General features: G+C 39.5%; 2 protein-coding genes across 8 annotated transcripts in view; one reads left to right on the top strand and one right to left on the bottom strand.

The window, feature by feature from the left end:
• The window catches only part of mmd2a (monocyte to macrophage differentiation-associated 2a), a 31,013-nt gene extending 21,835 nt beyond the window's left edge, over positions 1–9,178 (top strand). For all 5 annotated transcript variants that reach the window (XM_053492620.1, XM_053492619.1, XM_053492622.1 and 2 more), the window contains 4 exons: positions 3,336–3,410; positions 3,542–3,643; positions 7,047–7,116; positions 7,907–9,178. In XM_053492620.1, the coding sequence (XP_053348595.1) occupies positions 3,336–3,410; positions 3,542–3,643; positions 7,047–7,116; positions 7,907–8,110 (451 nt within the window). In that variant the 3' untranslated portion in view covers positions 8,111–9,178. The remainder of the gene's footprint in view (positions 1–3,335; positions 3,411–3,541; positions 3,644–7,046; positions 7,117–7,906) is intronic.
• Positions 9,179–9,479: 301 nt separating this feature from the next.
• On the bottom strand, positions 9,480–19,359 carry ap5z1 (adaptor related protein complex 5 subunit zeta 1). Of its 3 annotated transcripts, none has more exons than XM_053492610.1 (18): positions 19,183–19,359; positions 18,717–18,857; positions 17,522–17,708; positions 17,299–17,443; positions 17,101–17,213; positions 16,270–16,438; positions 16,026–16,070; positions 14,580–14,720; positions 14,444–14,481; positions 14,169–14,331; positions 13,745–13,923; positions 13,502–13,644; positions 11,963–12,115; positions 11,721–11,832; positions 11,065–11,162; positions 10,842–10,974; positions 10,533–10,747; positions 9,480–9,835 (listed from the first exon to the last, which is right to left on the bottom strand). In XM_053492610.1, the coding sequence occupies exons 1-18, from the start codon at positions 19,221–19,223 to the stop codon at positions 9,565–9,567; spliced, it is 2,487 nt and encodes an 828-aa protein (XP_053348585.1). In that variant the 5' UTR covers positions 19,224–19,359; the 3' UTR covers positions 9,480–9,564. The 3 variants fall into 3 exon arrangements, with proteins under 3 accessions (XP_053348585.1, XP_053348586.1, XP_053348587.1); XM_053492612.1 differs by having other exon boundaries at positions 9,646–9,835; positions 10,637–10,747; XM_053492611.1 differs by lacking the exon at positions 16,026–16,070.
• Positions 19,360–19,795: the final 436 nt, after the last annotated feature.

The following is a 19,795-nucleotide window of genomic DNA, read 5'->3' as shown; positions in this document are numbered from 1 at the left end:
GCGTTAAAATGCCCCCCTGCCATGGATTGCCCCCCCATACATAATTGCTATCAAATATTATAGTAGAACATAAATTCATAGGTTTATTATTATCAAATATGATATAAATATTATAATAAACCCTAGTTACGTGACAGCCGTCAAGACCATTATACAATTCTTGTATAATGTTTATTTTGTGGCACATTATTTTTAAGGGCTTTGTCATGAATATAAAAATAAGCATTTATATACAATAAAAATAAATATTGTTTATGATAAAAAATTAGAGTAAACTATTTTTATTATAAAATAAACAATCCAAAAGTATACATGTTGTACAGTAGGCTATATGAAAAAAAATCTATTTTTTTATATACAACATATTTATTTTCATATTGCTTATTTTATTTTATTGTCTCATGTAATTTGTAATTTGTAAGCCATTAACCTATGAATTTATATTCTAATACAATATTTGATAGCGATTAAGTAGGGGGGGCAATCCATGGCAGGGGGGCATTTTAGCGCATAACAACGGAAACCATAATATTGCATCGTTTTCCTACTCATATGAATGAGTGCGTCGATCGCACGGGCGCCGCCGACAGAGAGCGTGTTGTTGCGGGAGAGAGAGGTTGATTTACGACAGCTGTTCACGGGAGTGTAGTCCAGTGTGGGAGATGCATTGTGGGTGTGAAGTTGAACGCGAATGCGAGATGTAAGCTGGAATATAAAACCTGAGTTTTGTTTTCTTTTCAGTACTTTTTAGTTGGATTTAAGTGCGGGAGCCACCCGAAAGTTTGTACTATAACCTGACAATGGGACTGAACTTGAATCCCTGTAGCACTGATGTATACTTAAGACATGCTGTCAATCAAAAATGGGTTCCGCCCTTTAAACAGCTTCTCCAATCATCATGCAGCAGCCCAGCGTCCTGGCCCGCTGAGCGTCCGTGGGCGGGACATAATCGCAGCGTTTATCCAATAACCGTCTAGTTTCAAAGCACTGAAAAAAAAAAAAACAATTCAAAGCAGCCGCATTGACGCTGGGCCTCAACGGGGAAATGCACTGTGACGCTACGGGAATGTATAGGAAGAAAATCAAGTCAGCCGACCTGCTATATCTAACTGATTCGGAACGAACTCGTCTTTGAGACGAACGTTTTCTAACGCATTTTTAGTCAATAAAATGTTAATACAATAGTACATAATTTAACCTTCCCTTGCAGTCTTAAAGAAATCGCCACTGATTGTAACCCTTCCTGGCCCATTTTTACCTTTTCCCTCCTATTGGGACATCATATATGAAGATCCCTCTCCCCTGATTATCTGCTGAGTTCTGATGATCCCTGGTGGGCGTGGCTCATTTACATAAACACTGAAATGGTGCATTTGGACGAGGAGTGAGAGGAGAGAATTTCAGCTGGAGCGTTTAGAGATACACTTTTGGGAGCTCTGAGACTTGTTAAAGAAATAGTTAAATATGGGACCTTTAATATACAGTGCTGTGAAAAAGTATTTGCCTCTTCCTTGTTTTGTAAGACACGATTCAATACTCATTCAAGTAGCATCTTACCTTAGACTAAAAAAAGCTACTTGAATGAGAAATGAAACGTATCTACAAATCAAGAAAGAAGTCCAGTTGACATGACTCAACTTCTAGACAACCTCAGCTGGATGATCATCCAAAGACCTGCAGGCCTCACTCACAGTTAATCACAGTTTAGGTCAGTATTCATGATTCAACAATAAGAAAGTGACTGGAGGCATAAATGGCATCCATGGGAGAGTTCGAAGGTGAAAGCTACTGCTGACCAAAAAGAGCACAAAGTCTCGTCTCACATTGGTCAAAAAAAAATCTTTATTATCCCAAAGACTTTCAGGCAAATATTCTGTGGACTGATGAGACAAAAGTTGAATGTTTTGAAAGTTGTGTGTCCCGTTACATCTAGCATAAAACTTACACAGCATTTCATAAAAAGAAACAGGTGGTAGAGTGATGGTCTTGGGCTTTGCAGTTTTAGGACCTGGACGACTTGCCATAATTAACGGTACCATGAATACTGCGCTCTACCAGAAAATCCTAAAGGAGAAAATCCGGTCATCAGTTTGTGACCTCAGGCTCAACCGCACTTCAGTTATGCAGCAGGACAATGATCCAAAACACACCAGCAAGTCCCCTTCTGAATGGCTCAAAAAGGAACAAAATAAAGGTTTCTGGAGTGGTCTAGTCAAAATCCAGATTTAAATTTGATTGAGATGCTGTGGCGAGACGTTAAACAGGCCATTTATGCCTGGAAACCCTCCAGTGTGGCTGAATTAAAACAATTCTGCAAAAAAGAGTGGGCCAAAATTGCTCCACAACGATGTTAAAGACTTATTGCCAGTTATCACAAACGCTTGATGGGCAATTACTTTTTCAAAAAAGGGCCGGACATATTTGGACAGCATTTTTTCCCCTTAAACTATTTCTAGACACTTACTAGAATGCTCTAATTATTCCAGGAATAAGAGTTCCTAAGCTCTCGTGGCAGAAGACGTTTTCACCGAGCGTGTTTGTCTACTCTGTAAATGTTTCTACTGAGAACAGAGTCAATAAAACTAGTTAGACTGGTGTAGGAGTATTTATATAAAACTTCACCTACATGTATGTAGCGGTAAACACTTCAATCAAAAGGTCATGAGAAAGAAGATGAAACAAATCGTTACTCTGTTGAGGTCGTAGAGGTGTAAAGAAATATGAATATAATCTGGTCCAGATTGCTCTGGGTTAATTTTATTTATTTTTTTGGTCAAAAGAACTAATTCAATTTGTCCAAAAATATTATGTGGAAGTACAAACAACAGCAATAATGTGTTTGCTGCAAAAAGACATCTTATCAAGTAAACAAACATCTTATATGTAGTCAAATGTATATATTATAACTTTACTAATTACATTATACAAAATATATGATTATTAAAATTACAAGGGGCATTCAAATCAAACGACATCAATAAAAGTGTAAATCCAAATGAAATATACAGAAGACTTCAAGCACAGTGCGTTGATGAGACTCTTAGCCGCAGTGAAACGCCTCTCGTATCTCCCTGATCAGCCGCTCTGTACACATACCATCACTTTCCGTTACAGATTTAAAGGAATTGACTCACATGGGCCTGTTGGTTCATGTTGGGTTTCTGAGTTAATTACTTCAGGCATGTCATATGCCATGATGTCTTTTCATGTGAGACTACTTAACTTTATTTATTGAGACTACTGCGTTTATGAGTTACAGAGAGAAAATCAGACAGGTGAGAGTGTAAATAAAAAAACCTGACGAAAATCCTTTGTTTGTTTGTGTCCCATTTCAGGATCGTAGAGCAGCGCTTCCACATGTGTGATAGGATGGTGATTTATTTCTTCATCGCTGCCTCTTACACCCCCTGGTGAGTACTCTCGGTGTGTGCACTCTGAACATTTGATCACAAATCAAAGCATAAACAAACATCGAGTGTGTCCTCTGGAGTCAGTAGTGGTGCAGTATGTTTGTTGTCAGGTTGTATGTTAATGTGTGCAGGTTGAACCTGAGGGAGCTCGGGCCCTGGGCGGCACACATGCGCTGGCTGGTGTGGATCATGGCCTGCGTGGGCTCCGCTTACGTCTTCTTCTTTCATGAAAAGTGTGTACACGGTTTTACTTTATAAATTTCAGATTGCATGAAATGAGAGAGGGATATTTTGGGTTGCTTTTTTTAAGCTTAACTTAACTAAATACAGTGGAACCTCGGATTACGAGTAACGCGGTTTATGAGTGTTTTGCAAGACGAGCAACAATTTTTAATAATTTTTGACTTGACAAACGAGCATTGTCTTAGTTTACGAGCACCGAGTATCATGTTTCACGCATGCGCTTCTTGTTTTAACAACGAGCGTTACATCATCACAAGTGAGCCAACGGTTTTTCTCTCTCTTGCAGCAGGTAGTAGAGGTAATCGCCTCTCCTGCTGGGTGAATACACACACACACACAGCGTGTGTGTGTGTGTGTGTGTGTGTGTGATGTGCGTGCGCGCGCACACACACACATTAACGGAGAGACCATTTTTTAAACCTTTTTAAAAATTAGCAAGGAACATTCCTAGTCACACTCACGTGAGCGCATACTAACAGGATCACTGCTGTAAGTAAAACAACAACAAAAAACAAATTAAACAGCTCCTCACCTTTGAAAACAATCGCGACAGAGAGAAGTTTGTGTGTTTGTTTGGCAACCTGAGAGAAGGGTGCTGTAAAGCCGAGACCTATCGTCTCCCCTGCTGGGTCTTAGTGCCTGCAGTGTTTTTGTGTTTAGGTCTGTGTAAGGCAGAGAGTTTGTGTGTTTGTTTGGCAACCTGAGAGAAGGGGGCCGTAAACGCGAGCGAGCCCCCCTTCACCCCCCCTCCTCTCAGGTTGCCAAATAAACACACAAACTTCTCTCTGTCGCGATTGTTTTCAAAGGTGAGGAGCTGTTTAATTAGTTTTTTTTTTTGTTGTTGTTGTTTTACTTACAGCAGTGATCCTGTTAGTATGCGCTCACGTGAGTGTGACTAGGAATGTTTCTTGCTAATTTTTTAAAAGGTTTAAAAAACGGTCTCTCCGATAATGTGTGTGTGTGTGTGTGTGTGTGCACATTTTACACACATACACCCTGCGTGCACAAACGAAAACCCTTATCTGTCGGGATTTATAAAAAAAAAAAAAAATTAAGGTAAAGTACAGGTTAATTTGTTTTATTTTTACTTTATATTTTGTATTAATTATATTTATGTATTTATTTTTTTGGGCTGTAAAACAAATAATTTAAGTTTCCATTACTTCCTATGGGTAAATTAAATTTGGTTTACGAGTGTTTTGGAATACGAGCCCGTTTCCGGAACGAATTAAGCTCGTAATCCAAAGGTTCCACTGTATGTGCACGTAGCTGATGTAGAAATAACATCTGGTGATTTGTGAGTTTTTAAGTAACTGTAAATTCCATAATCTACATATTTTGGGCATTAAAAAAGTGCAATATTGTAACAAAAAAAGGAAAATCTAAATTTACAGCAAAATGCAACTAATTGCAATTCTGAAAAATTATTTAGTAAATTCCAGAATTTTAAGTTAACAATTATTATTTTAGGTGGTCCTGGGAGGTGCAGTAAATTCCTTCATCTTTTAATTATTTACAAGCATGAGTCAAAAATGATCCACCTTGCTCTTCAATACACTTTGACTGTCTGTCTACAAGCTTTGGTATTCTCTCATTCAAAAATGTTTTACACTGAGCTGTGAGCCACGAATGCACCGCTGTCTTCAGTTCTTCATCAGAAGTGAATCTTACCTCCTCGTAGTTCTGCTTTCGGGGGACCGAACAGGTGAAAGTCTAATGCAGTGAGATCAGGACTATAGGGAGGAGCTTTAAAACCTTAAAACCAAGGCAGAAGTGTGTGGATGTTGGTCATCAGCGGTGGACATGGACATGGTTGGGCGTCCGCCTCTCTCTTGATGGCTAACACTTGTTCCAATCATCACAGAACAGCACAGAAGTTTTAAAATAACCAGAGTGCAGATCATTTTGACTCACCGTTGTATTTATTTTAAGCTGATTAATTGCTCTTCGTTTTCTACAGAGGATTTCTCTCTAAGGCATCTTCTTCCTTCCTTCTCCATTTGACATGAATCAACATTTTTCTAATACAGTGGAACCTCGGATTACGAGCTTAATTCGTTCCGGAAACGGGCTCGTATTCCAAAACACTCGTAAACCAAATTTAATTTACCCATAGGAAATAATGGAAACTTAAATTATTCGTTTTACAGCCCAAAAAAATAAATACATAAATATAATTAATACAAAATATAAAGTAAAAATAAAACAAATTAACCTGTACTTTACCTTAATTTTTTTTTTTTATAAATCCCGACAGATAAGGGTTTTCGTTTGTGCACGCAGGGTGTATGTGTGTAAAATGTGCACACACACACACACACACACATTAACGGATAGACCGTTTTTAAAACCGTTTAAAAATTAGCAAGAAACATTCCTAGTCACACTCACGTGAGCGCATACTAACAGGATCACTGCTGTAAGTAAAACAACAACAACAACAAAAAAAAACTAATTAAACAGCTCCTCACCTTTGAAAACAATCGCGACAGAGAGAAGTTTGTGTGTTTATTTGGCAACCTGCGAGGGGGGGGGTGAAGGTTCTCAGGTTGCCAAACAAACACACAAACTCTCTGCCTTACACAGACCTAAACACAAAAACACTGCAGGCACTAAGACCCAGCAGGGGAGACGATAGGTCTCGGCTTTACAGCACCCTTCTCTCAGGTTGCCAAACAAACACACAAACTTCTCTCTGTCGCGATTGTTTTCAAAGGTGAGGAGCTGTTTAATTTGTTTTTTGTTGTTGTTTTACTTACAGCAGTGATCCTGTTAGTATGCGCTCACGTAAGTGTGACTAGGAATGTTCCTTGCTAATTTTTTAAAAGGTTTAAAAAATGGTCTCTCCGTTAATGTGTGTGTGTGCGCGCGCACGCACATCACACACACACACACACACACGCTGTGTGTGTGTGTGTGTATTCACCCAGCAGGAGAGGCGATTACCTCTACTACCTGCTGCAAGAGAGAGAAAAACCGTTGGCTCACTTGTGATGATGTAACGCTCGTTGTTAAAACAAGAAGCGCATGCGTGAAACATGATACTCGGTGCTCGTAAACTAAGACAATGCTCGTTTGTCAAGTCAAAAATTATTAAAAATTGTTGCTCGTCTTGCAAAACACTCATAAACCGCGTTACTCGTAATCCGAGGTTCCACTGTACATGAGATTATATTGCTTTGTCATATATTTAGATGAATGGTTCTTCTCAACCCTGGTCCTGGATAGATTCAGAAAAGCCTGTCCTGAGAGCTGGATGAGAACTACTGGTCTAGATCATACATCTAATCTGTGAATCTTCCTGCATTCCTTTTATTTATCTGATTATGTAGACATCACCATGCACAAGCTTATTGCACAATAAATGCATAAACTCGTCTCTCAATGTTTTAGGAATAAGATATTGGACCTGATTTGTTACACAGTCATGGGAGCTGTTCCTGCACTCGTGCTTCTGTCGATGGTAAGAAACAAGATAGTTTAGAAAGAATATACAGTATTGGATAAGGTTCATAACTTGATAAAGAGCATAACTCGTTCCGGGAGCGGGCCCGTATTTCAAAACACTTGTAAACCAAATAAAATTTTCCCATAAGAAATAATGGAAACTCAAATTATTCGTTCCACAGCCCAAAAAATAAATACATAAACATAATTAACACAAAATATAAAGTAAAAAATAAAACAAATTAACCTGCACTGTACCTTTCGCGACAGAGCAGTGTTTCTGTGTAGAGCAGAGAGAAAGAATGTGTGTGTGTCTGTGAAAGCGAAAGTAGTGTGTGTGTGGCACAGTGTCCAATGACGCGCGCGCACACAGACACATAGAGCAGGCTGAGCCTTGAGCAGAGAGAGAAAATGGATCTTTAACCTCTCTAATGAGACTTTCTTTTGCTTTACATGTGCGCTGTACACACATACACACACACATACAAACACGAAATAAAATATGTTTTACACACACACACACACACACACAAGGTCACGGTATTATAGTAAACAGTACACACATTTTTTAACATGCTGTGTATCAAGTGATAAGGTTTAGAAAGTTAAAGAGAGATTCATAGATTGCACACTTTACAAACTTTACTTTATGTCCAAAAATATGCATACGTTGTCATGCTGCATCATATCATATAAAACGTGCATATAATTAAAATAACAGTTCATGTTCCTATGTAATATATCTTAATTGCATTAAAGCCTCATTGTTTTCAGTGTATTATTTTCTCTGTCCTTGTTGTTCCCAGCCAAACAGAGAGGGCGTGTTGGAGTTGTCAATGGGTGGAGTCTTTTACTGCATGGGTGTGGTTTTCTTCAAGAGTGACGGCCTTGTACCTTTCGCTCACGCCATCTGGCACGTCTTTGTGGCTATAGGAGCCGCCATCCACTATTATGCCATCTGGAAGTATCTTTATGCGACAGGAAGCAGCCACATTCGAAGCGCCAGGTGACACACGGAGCTGCTGATGAACATCTCACACACACACACACACACACACTGCCTGGGCCAGGAGGCTCTATGTGTGTAAATGGATAATTCAGTTTACTGAAGAAAAAATAAAAACACGTGTCTGCTGAACTCTACTGAAGAACCCTACGCATAGAGAACAGATGGAGGATGAAGTTTACTTCTACTGATCAGCCATAACATTATAAACAGAACCTTGTGCCCAATATGGTGTAGGCTCCACCTGTGCCACTGGGGTGGCTCCGGCCCATCAGGACGTGGCTCTAGAGGGCTTGTAGGGCGGGCCCTCTGTCGATCAGTTGTCTGGTGCATCCCTTGGGCTCTTTGCCTGCTGGGCCGTGTGCACTGTGGGTCACTGGGAGTTCTGGTGTTCTTCTATCACTGGCAGCATTGATTTTTATTTCATTGATTTGTGCCGTGTTGGCTTTTCTGTGAGATCGGACCTGACGGACGGGCCTTTTGGTCCCTGTGGGCATGGCTGAGCTTTCGCTGCCCGTGATCCTGTGAACAATTTACTGGTTATTATATAATTCAACTTCTTTAATTAACGTTAATGTTGTGGCTGTTCGGTTTATATTTAGGGTTTGAGAACGTGTTAGTTATTCTACATGGGTGTGTAATTCTCATTAATTTATTGAAAGCACAATTCCATTTTTGTTGTGCTTCACTCTTGTTTTACTTGCATTTATCACAGTATTTAAACACAGCACTTTGTTTTGTACGAGGAAGATTCTCAGGACTGTATGTACTGTATAGTGTTTGTGTCTGAATTCTCATGGACACTTTGATTTATCTGCTGCAGAATTATACAATTATTAAATGATTAAAGACAACAAAACACTGTGATGTGACTAATAAATATCAGCGGAGGCTGAGACATACTTGTTTTTTTGTTTTAATCGTAGCATTTTAAGAGAAACGATTCAACCTGTGAACTTGCTATGAGAAACTGGAGCGACACAGCAGCTGTTAGAGCATAACGTCAATGTTTATCAATGTTAAGTGTTAAGTGTTTTCAATGTTATAATGATCTGACTTATAAAGAACATCATATTCCTATTCTTTATATGAATGATTTGTCTTTACTTCGACTGATTTCCATATATTATACAGAAACACTGTTGCTTTGAACAGACAAAAAATATTAATTTCTTCTCTTCCATCCGCAGCACCACAATATTGAACAAAAGAAACTTTTTTTCTGTGTCAAACGTGCTCGTGTTGACCTCTCACTGGAGAGCGTGTGTGTGTAGGAGTTTCAGCTGTTACACAACAAACTAATTTGCATCAGATAAGGGCACTGAAGTGTAAAAATTCCACTCCATCTGCTTAACACTTTAAAACACACCAGATTATGTATTAACACAAATGTTTAATATGAGGTTTTTATGGTTTATGGCAGAAAAACAAGTAAAAGAAAAACTCAGTTGAGTGTTTCTAAGCAGGCAGGAAGCTGGACTGAGACTGCAGCAGGCTGCTGATGGCCCTCATGCGTTGCGGCAGGGCGGCGTTGGTGTCTCTGTGCCAGCGAGGACAGTCCCCCTGGGTGGAGGGCGTTAACACGAACTGGGCTACGTTAGGCAGCTTGAGAAGGTTGACGAGCTCATGGGCGCGTGTGATGATCTCTTCGCTGTCCTCCTCGGTGAAGCACGATGCCACGTGTCCACTGTGTGCGAATGAGCGCATCTTAGACAGAAAGAGTGACGCCCTAAACAGACAAAGACACGATCATGTATCTTTAAAAGCCTTCCTACTTGTATATGCTCCATACTGGAGTATCACAGTTATTCATTAGCAGAACATGATAAATACAATGATATGTCTTCCTACCCTCTTATACTGTTCAGGACACTATTCCAGGGAACACGGGGCACTAGGCAATTTGGAAATGCAATGCAAAACTACAATAGCCTACCCTGTGTGTCTTTGAACTGTGGGAGGAAACCATTTCTTTCAAACTTCTCTCACATACTATGGATTTATAAGAACAAAATAAAATGCAACTTCTTGTTGAAAAAACAAACAAACAAACAAAAAAAAAAACACACAAAACATGGATCCTTAGACTTGTCTTTAAAAAAAATGTACAGCGCCCCCTGTTGAACTTTGCGATGAACTAATGATTTTTTTCGAGATCGAGTTTTTTCTTTATGATATGTGTGTTTTCTATTTAAATTTCAAAATTAGCATATCTTCTCTTCCTGCGGGCTGATTGCAATAAAAGTCATAATGATAATTATAATAATAATAATAATAGTTATAATAATAAATCATAATGAAAATTGTAATAATAATAATAATAATAATTAAAAAACTATTTCTAAAAACTAAGATGTGTTTTTTTTGCATCTGAACCCTTCAATAACACTATTACACACTGTAAGCGTTAGTGAAGAGAAGTGTACCGAGGGATGAGGTCCTGACTGCGGGATGCCAGCTTTGCCAATGCCGTCATGAGCACAGTGAGCAGTCGTGGTGAGTATTGTGGGGGGCTGGCAGACTGGCGTACCTGCGTGATCTCGAACAAGACCGCCTCAAGACCCTCAAAAAAAGAGGTTATGAGCTCCACAGTACAGCGAGGGTCATAGGAAAGTGACAAATACTCCCCGATCACCCACACCTACAACACACACACACACACTTGTTTGACCTGACAATGTGATATATTACATTTATACAGAAAGATACAGAAAGATTAATCTTTTCTCCTTCACCACATGCGTGTAGAAGTCCTCTTTGGTGTAGATGTTGGTGGTGGTACTGGTAAACTCCAGCAGCTCCTTGTACTGGTCGACGATGAGTGCCGGGTGCAGCTTGCACAGGGACTGCAGGTGTGTACTGAACACTCTACAGAATATAATCAGGAGTCAGGTACAAAGCTGTCAGTACACTGTATTTCATCATGCACAGCTGCTGGAGGTATAAGGAGTGACTGACCTCTGCACTTCAGTGCTGAACTTCTTTATCTTATACAACAGGCTGCTTCTTTCTAGCAGGACCTGCAGCAGCTGGTTCATCATCTTCCCATCAGCGATCTGCACACACACAGGACCTGAGCCTGGATATCAACCCTTGTGATTGCTTATACATCTCAGGAACATTCAGTACATTCAGGTGGTCAGCTGACTTTATTTTATTGCCCCATAACGTTACTGAGTCTAGACCTGAGTAACTGATCAACCCCAGATCATAACACTGTCTCCAGAGGCTTGTACAATGGACACTATGCATGATGGGAGCATCACTTCATGTCCTTCCCTTCTTACCCTGACACGCCCATCACTCTGGAATAGGCTCAATCAGGACTTATCAGGTCACATGACCTTTTCCCAAAGCACCGAAATCCAATCCATTTTTTCCCGAGTCTCACTACACTCACTAACATTGACACACAGCTGTTTAGTCCCAATTTTGTAAGTTCCCATCACTTAATGTGTTATAAAGTCCTTATTCCATTTCCAGTCATTTCAGCAATCTCCTTAGTTGTTTCTTTGCTTGATGCAGACCGAACGTTCGACAAAACAACACACCACAGAGGACAGTGGTAGTACTGCAGTAGTGTTGGACTAAATATAAATCTGGATGAACCCTACCTGTGTAATTGTGTTGAAGTAGACATGCAGAAGCACAGGGACGATCTGCGCGCAGCACAGGACACGGGGACTCTCCGCCATTCCCTCCAGAGCATTGTGAAGCATACTCAACCTGAGGAGCAGCACAAAGCAGTCAGAACACCATAGCACCAAACGTTTAACTGCTTCATATGCACAATTCTCACATTATTCACTCTGTACGTTTCAACAGGTGTTGCATTCCTTGATTAAGCAATAATCACCTGTCAATCGTATCACCGGTTCCGGCCTCTGGTCTGAGAATGTACAGGAATAGACCTCTGCAAGACGGCTGGCGGAAGGCATCCAGTGACGCTGCGATCTTCGAACCCTGCTGATCCCATGCAGCGCGATCTGTGGCCTGATACCACGCTGACCTGCGGTGAGATTCATCACACTCAGAGATTAAAAACCAATAAATCCCTTAATCCAGTGCGTCTCTGTCCTGCTTCTGGATTACTCCTGCACTCTCACGCAAAATGTCATCTGAAATGACTGCTATAAGGAGAGGGAAGAGGGAAAAATCCTGAAGATTTGGAAAGTAAGGTCTGTGAAGACCCTTACATTATAAAAACCATGAAAAAAATCCTGATGACTTTTCAATTAAGCATTTAGTTTATACTGTCTTCAGGAAATACACAAAGTATTGCTATGTGTAATGAAATAACAGGTCATTCTGATGCCAAATCTATTTACATTGTATGGCCAAAAGTATACAGACACCTGACAATTACACCCGTAAGTGGTTCTTTCTAAAAAGAGTTTTTGATGTCTTCGCATTACAATTTTACTTCACATCAAGCTCAATGGAAACATGATTTGAGAAGTCTGGAGTACAATGACTGAATGAGTGTATTGCACAGAGCCCAGCTCTCAACCCCACTGAACACCTTCAGGATTGGAGACTTCTCCCCCAAGATTAGTGCCTGAACCCATTTATCATCTTGTAGGTAAAAGAACACAAATCTCCACAGCTACGCTCCAGAATTTAATGACAAACCGTCCAGGAGGAGTGGAGGTTATTACAAGAGCAAAGGAAGAACAACACAATATTAGTGTTCTTAGATGTGAAACAGAATGTTCTGTGTGCTCAGGTGTCCACATACTTGTGGCTATATAGTTGGTTTTAATGTTTACAATCTGGGAATCGATGCTTACTTGGATAACTTGACCAAAATCTACTGTATCTAGTAGATTTTACTGAATCTACTGTACATTTAAAAAACTAAGTAAGAGAAAAAATAAATCTTTAGCTAACTATTAATGAAATGAATTAATTACTGCAGATCTAAAAACACATTAATGTTATTTAATTTGATTTCAATCACTCTCTATATGGGGGGATTTTGTCTTTCGGGGGGTTGGGGGAATAAAGGTACAACCTCTACTGCAGGCCGCACGCACGCACGCACGCACGCACGCACGCACGCACGCATAAAAACAAGAGGGTTTCAGTCATAAGTGACAACAATTTATGTGTATGACTTATTAGCAATTTGGTAATTGAAGTTACACCAGATTAATAACATAAGCTGTAGTCTAATAACTGCACAGTAATTTGTCACATTACATACACTGTGAACCAAAGTGAGGACTCTAGATCTACTGTTTTTTTTCCTTGACATTCTAAACCCTTACACCTCTACTAATCAGATATCCAAATCAGAGTCGAGAACAGAGTGAAATCTGAAACTGGCTATGACTTCATATCATATTTATAACTAGATTCGAATAATTAGGTACAAGTTCCAAATCGTGCGAACCTGTGCTGGAGGTCCAGGGCTGCGGCCAGACAGGGAAGATCCAGCAGTGTGTGCAGTAACTCGATCGCCGTTTCCGGAGACAAAAAGGAAGGCAGCAGCTCCATGAACTCAGAGACCAGCCCCGGACTGTTCCACGCCAGAAACTATTAGACAAGAACAAGAGTAAGGTAAATCACATTATTCCATCTGTCCACTGTTAAAGTCGAGTCTTTTGAACTTTGTGTAGTGGAAAGGAAAGGTCACCTTGAGCAGGTTGGGGAAGCTGTGTCTGTACATGGGCACTTTCTCCTGCAGCACGCTGACATTGTGCAGGCAGAAACGGACAAACTCGTAGGCCAGCATGGGCTCGTTGAAGAGCTCGGCTGGGAAGCGGCTGAAGAGATGGCAGAAGACGGCCTCTGATTCCACAGCAGCCATTTCACCTGGATAGAGAGAATCAAATCTAAAACTTAATCCATTTTAGCCCAACAAGATTTGCTATACAATATGAATGAGCTAGTTAATAAAACATGTGCAGCATTTTTGTGTGATAAATGGAAATTATGTAACCCTCTGAATTTCAGTAGTGTAGCTTAAAAGAAGACTGCATTGATCATCTTCAGTAGATTATTTGTCAAAGCTTTTTTGGGTGAAAAAGAGGCGTGCTTGCAGGCAGCAGGACACTCACTGTGGTTGAGGTAGAACTGAGCGATGGGGAGAAGGACTCGAGCAAAAGCCAGTTCTGCACTCAGTCTGCCGTACAGCGCTTTAATACAGGGAAAGCCACGGTACACGTAGGAAGGATCCTCACGGCAAATGATGTCCATTATGGACACGGACTCCAACATGCACTGGACAATGTTAAAATTGCATAATTTTGGGTTTAATTAATACCATATTGTTTCGTTAATTCGCAAGATTTCTACATACAGGCTGAAATTAAATATTAATTATTAAAATTACTGCTTTCTGTAGCTCTGCATCTGCTTTCTTTGCAGCCTCTGAAATGAAAGATTAAATCATTGTTAAAATACTTTAATAAAAAAAATAATAAAAAAAACCCAGACAAAACCCAATGGTCTCTTGGTGACGAACTCACTGCGGTCGCTCTGTTCGATAAGCCGATGGCAATACTCAAAGGCTTTCTCCCTCAGACGCTCTTTCGGGGGGAGCATTCGACTAGACGAGGAGGTCGCAGACACCATGGACATCACTGAACTGTCCAACTCCGACCGGTCATCTACAATACAGGACAGCTACGTCACAGTACATCACTTTGTTAACACAACACACACGGAACGCCTCGTCATTATAATCCAAGACGTACATGTGCCTGGAACAGTCCTCAGGTGGATCATTCATTAAAAGAATGTAAATAAAAATATAATTCCCATATGAGGTAAAGAGATCATTCAGGGTGAAAAGTCAATTTGACGTAAACGGCGGTTTGTGGTAAAGCTGCAATTTTAGAGGTAAATAAATCACTATAAATCAATAAATCTTCAGGTAGAGAAGTCAGTCTGAGGTAAAGAAGAAAAAACGTCATTGTGAGGTGAAAAGTGAATCTCTGATTTGAAGAATCAATTTGAGGTACAGAGGTGATTTTAGAAAATGAATCGCTCTGAGGTAAAGAGGCAGTTTGAGTAAAGAAACAATTTTAGGAAAACAACTGAGATCAAGAGTCAATCTAAGGTAAAGAATCATTTTGAGGTAAATGATCAACTTGAGGTACAGAGTCAGTTTAAGGTTAAGAGTCATTTAGAGTCTAAGAGGTAATTTTAGGGAAGAAGTCACTTTGAAGTGAAGAGTCAATCTGAGGTAAAGAATCAATTTGAGCCACAGGGTTAATCTGAGGTATATAGTCATTATGAGGTTAAGGGGTTTTATTTATTTATTTATTTATTAGAAAGAAGCACTTTTTGAGGTAAAAAGTCAATCTGAGGTAAAGAATCGATTTCAGGTGATGAGTCAACATGAAGTAGGGCGTCGATCTGAGGTGATGTTTTAACATGAGCTTAAATAATTGTAAAGAAGCAATTTTATGGAGTTATTTTAAGGTAAAGCGTCAAACAGATAAATAATGTTTTTGAGATGAAGAGGTAATCTTCGGTAAAGAATCAATTTTAGGGAAATACTCACTTTGAGGTAATGAGTCAATCTGATGTAAGATGTTATTATTTTTTTTAACCCTAATCAGGTTATGATGGTAACTAGAGATGAATAAATAAACGAAAGTGTCAGATTAAGAGATGAGGATAAGAGTTGATTTGAGGTAAAGGTTTCTGGATTAAACAGAAAGGACGTACAGCTGTTAATTCAGTAATGGATAATGACTGATTAAGTGTTAGCAAAACAATTAACCTGGAGGCCCAAACCTGGTCCTGGAAACGAATCACTCAGGTGAGGTTAACTGGAGCTGAAAATTTGTAGCTGGATTTAGCGTCTTTATAAATAGTCCTGATTGTGATGGACCAGGGTTGGGTACACCAAAATTAATTCAGATTATTGTTATAAGCGGTACCTACAATCAAGCTGGTTACCTTACCTTGGACTGGATTCATCTGAAGGACGTGTGCTCGGTTTAGCTGAGCTAGCAAAAGTAAAAATCCAATCCTAAATTATTTTTGCATGTCATAAAGGAAAGAGGAAATTCCTGTTGGGAGGATATTAAGCACAAATCTACCAAAATCAGCCCCAGGATATTCATTCTGCAATGAATAAAATTACAATACCAAAAAAGATTCTTACTGGCCCCGTCACGTAGCACATTTTCTTATTAATCTCGTTACCTGAATCTGTATTCGAGGTTCCCTCCGTGTCGTACGTAAGCAGCCAGCTCTTGAGCATGGAAAAAGTGTACATGTTCATCCACTGGTCTTCAGTGTAGCTCTGGCCCACGCACAGCACGGTGAAGAAATCTCCTGCCACTGCTCCATCCACTTCAGTCATTAGTGCTGGCTGGACATCATGCAGGGTTCAAAGCAGCCATAGATGTTTTGTAAAAACAAATTGTGAAAACACTAGTAACACACTGTGATAAGTGCATTAGTGTATCAGGGGATTATATAGAGAAATAAAGGCAGTTTTTACTCTCAGAACTGGTTTGATTTGAACACACTTTATATGCATAGTCTGCTCACTGGATATTGTTTATGTTTTTTGCACCACTCTCTGTAAAATATTAATTTTCACACATGTCGTGTGTGACTATCCCTTATACTAAGACACTCAATCCAGCGCAGTTAAAATAAACATTAATGCCACTATCAAAGTGCAATAATTCTGTTGTTTGATGCGTACAAGCTCTGCATGTGAATCATCTGGATGATTTTATGGACTTTATTGCTGCCACATGATTGGCTGATATAAACATAGCATGAATTATTAACACATAAGGGGTACAAGTGTTCCTAATAAAGTGTCCGAAAATATATCGCCAATAGAACTTTTTTTTAAACACAAACGTTTAATCGAAGAAAGGTTTTTCATGTCTGATTAGTAGCTTGTAACTCTAAGCAACAATAAAGAAGGATTCATGATGCCTTTAATACCCACAAAGAGTGAAGAGTGATGTCATTTACAACAACATTAATATTAATGTCATATCTCCAAACCTTTACCTGTCGTGTTCTGGGACTGGTGAAAAATCCACCAGAGGACATGGAGACTCCCTGGTAAATGCTGGCATATCGGAGCCAGTCCACCAGCTTTCGACTGACCAGGTTCACCTGATCTGTGTTCAACACATCCATCATCGGACCATCATATTTCTTTCCTTATTAAGGCAACTGCTTGTTTATTATAAAACTAGCTCTCACCTTCATTAAGAATATCTCTAGAGAAGCTGAACACTTTTGAGAGAATAGGAAGCGTGTGTTTGGGGACATGCGTCTCAGGCTGTCTCGACTCCAGAGACTTCAGTAAAAACTGACAGAGAGGAAGCAGATCGTCTTTGCTTTCAGCCTGAGGGAAAAGGAGAAACTGGTTCAGGAGATCATGCTTTCAAATGGAAGAAGTGTGTAAAGAGTAAAGAGGAATTACCTGCGCGAGCACTACACTGGCCAGGTAGCTGAGCGCCCTGCCGTCCTGGCTCAGGTCTGTGGAGAGACTGTGCACACTGAGAGGCAGACTCTGTTTGAGGATGGATGAGGACAGGACCTGGAGCTGCTCCAGGCAGGATGGAGAGCGCAGCAGCATCTGGAGCTTCTTCACCAGGTCTGGAGGAAGCCTAGGACACAGGTATTTCAAGTTTAAAATATCTGCACTTTAATTATTTAACCTACCATTCCACTGTGAAAAACAGACAAATTTCAGCATCAAGTCAAGCTGATGTTCTGTTATAGTGATCTCCCTATGTTTGTCTTTCTTTCAGAATGTTACCGTATTATAGAAGTGTATAGTACTGTGCAAAAATCTTAAGCACTCCAAAATAAATTTATTTTTGTACAAACTTTGTTATACATATTTATTGTATGACTTCATTATATATCTGTAGAAAAAGAAAAATCTGATTTCCAAACATTAGTATTTCAGCAAGAAAATCACAATTCAATCTAATTATTTTCTATATTGAATAGGTTGTTACAATTCTACACGAACTTATCAAATAGCGATGCTGTGCTGCCTGTCAATAAGTGAATAGTTTATAGAGCACTGCCTGTAGGATCATAGAGGAACTGCAACTTTTTACTGCCTCAGATGCAAACATATTTAAATGAACAAATAATTAAAAAAGTTGCTGTTGGAGTCGTTGGAGCGATACATGAATCGCCAGACAAAAAAAATCGTAATACATCACCCCCCCCCCCATCTCTAGTGCATATTAGGGATGGAAACCACCAGGGATTACCCGATATGATACTATCGTGATACCTAGGTGCAGATAAGATTCGTTTTGTGATTTTGTATGCATCACATTTTGTAAATATCTCAATATTTATTTATTTTTTTAAGATTCTGAACAAACTTCAATAATAATTTTGCTGTGTTGCCTACCAATGTGTGAATAGTTAATAGAGTGTGCCACATGAAGAATCATACAGAAATGGGGCACCATTTTACCTTCTCAAATGCAAACATACATAAATGAAAAATTTATTTTTTTTAATAATTATTTTGGAGTCAGTGTGGCGATACAAAAATCACCACACAAATCGATTTTTTCTCCCCATTTCTAGTGCATGTGATGTTTTCCTCAACACATTGCTGCAGGTTGTCTAAATCTAAATGGACTTACGTTCTGGCATATTTTGTAGCGGAGACAATCAAATGGAGCCTCTGAAGGGAATCGATCACCTCTCCTCCAGCTTCTTTACCAGAATGAAGCTGTTTACACACACGACCATAAAACTTCTGCAGCTCTTCTTCCTGTATTTCTCTACAATGTACGACACACTACATTACAATACAGCCATGGATATGATCATAACTACTTCTCTAAACAAACATGCACTTAGTGTCTCAACTCTGATGTTAGGAGAGAGATATCAGGTCAAACTATCAGCTTTGTCTCACTTTGACAAGAGGTGGAATAATTAGATGAACAATCTAACAATCTAACAGTCTATGAATAGACAATAGCGCATGCACTGTGAGTGTCTATAAGCACACAGGTACCTTATAACTACACTGTGCCCAAATATAACTAATAAAGTGTGTAATAACAAACAAGACATTTACTGCAGTTAGACAAATGATCACACCTCGCCTGCTTGATCAAACTCTCCGTCCCTGAAGCGTACATACTGACTCCACACACACAAACACATCCGAGAGGCTTTAGTGCAAAAAGCAATATAATCACCCTACAGCTGAAAACTGTTTATACACTTAAAAGGCATTTGTTATGCACACTACAAACCACATGACAGCTACTTCCGTGTTGGAGTTGTCATGTGACGCAGAAAATTCCTCTCATTGGTCGCTTTAAACGAGCACGTGAGGCAGTCACGTGCCGCAGAGCTCTTAAAGGTACAGAGCTCTATTTTAGCTTCTTCAGTACTGTACTGTACGTATATATAATAAACTCGTGTGAACTCTACAGAGGCAGTTGTGTGTAAAAAATTCCCAGGAGATTAGGATTTTATTTAAATACTCAAAGCACATTTGGTACCAACAACCATGCCACATTCAAAGTCATTGAGCTCACTTTATCTCCATTCTGAAGATTGATATACAGTGCATCCGGAAAGTGTTGAAAGCACATCATTTTTTCCACATTTTGTTATGTCACAGTTTTATTCTAAAATGGATTAAATTCATTTTCCCCCTTAGAATTCTACACACAACACCCCATAATGACAACATAAAAAGTTA

The sequence above is a fragment of the Clarias gariepinus genome, chromosome 3 (assembly GCF_024256425.1).
Source record: "Clarias gariepinus isolate MV-2021 ecotype Netherlands chromosome 3, CGAR_prim_01v2, whole genome shotgun sequence".
Lineage (NCBI taxonomy): Eukaryota > Metazoa > Chordata > Actinopteri > Siluriformes > Clariidae > Clarias > Clarias gariepinus.
This window is presented reverse-complemented; position numbering and strand designations above follow the sequence as displayed.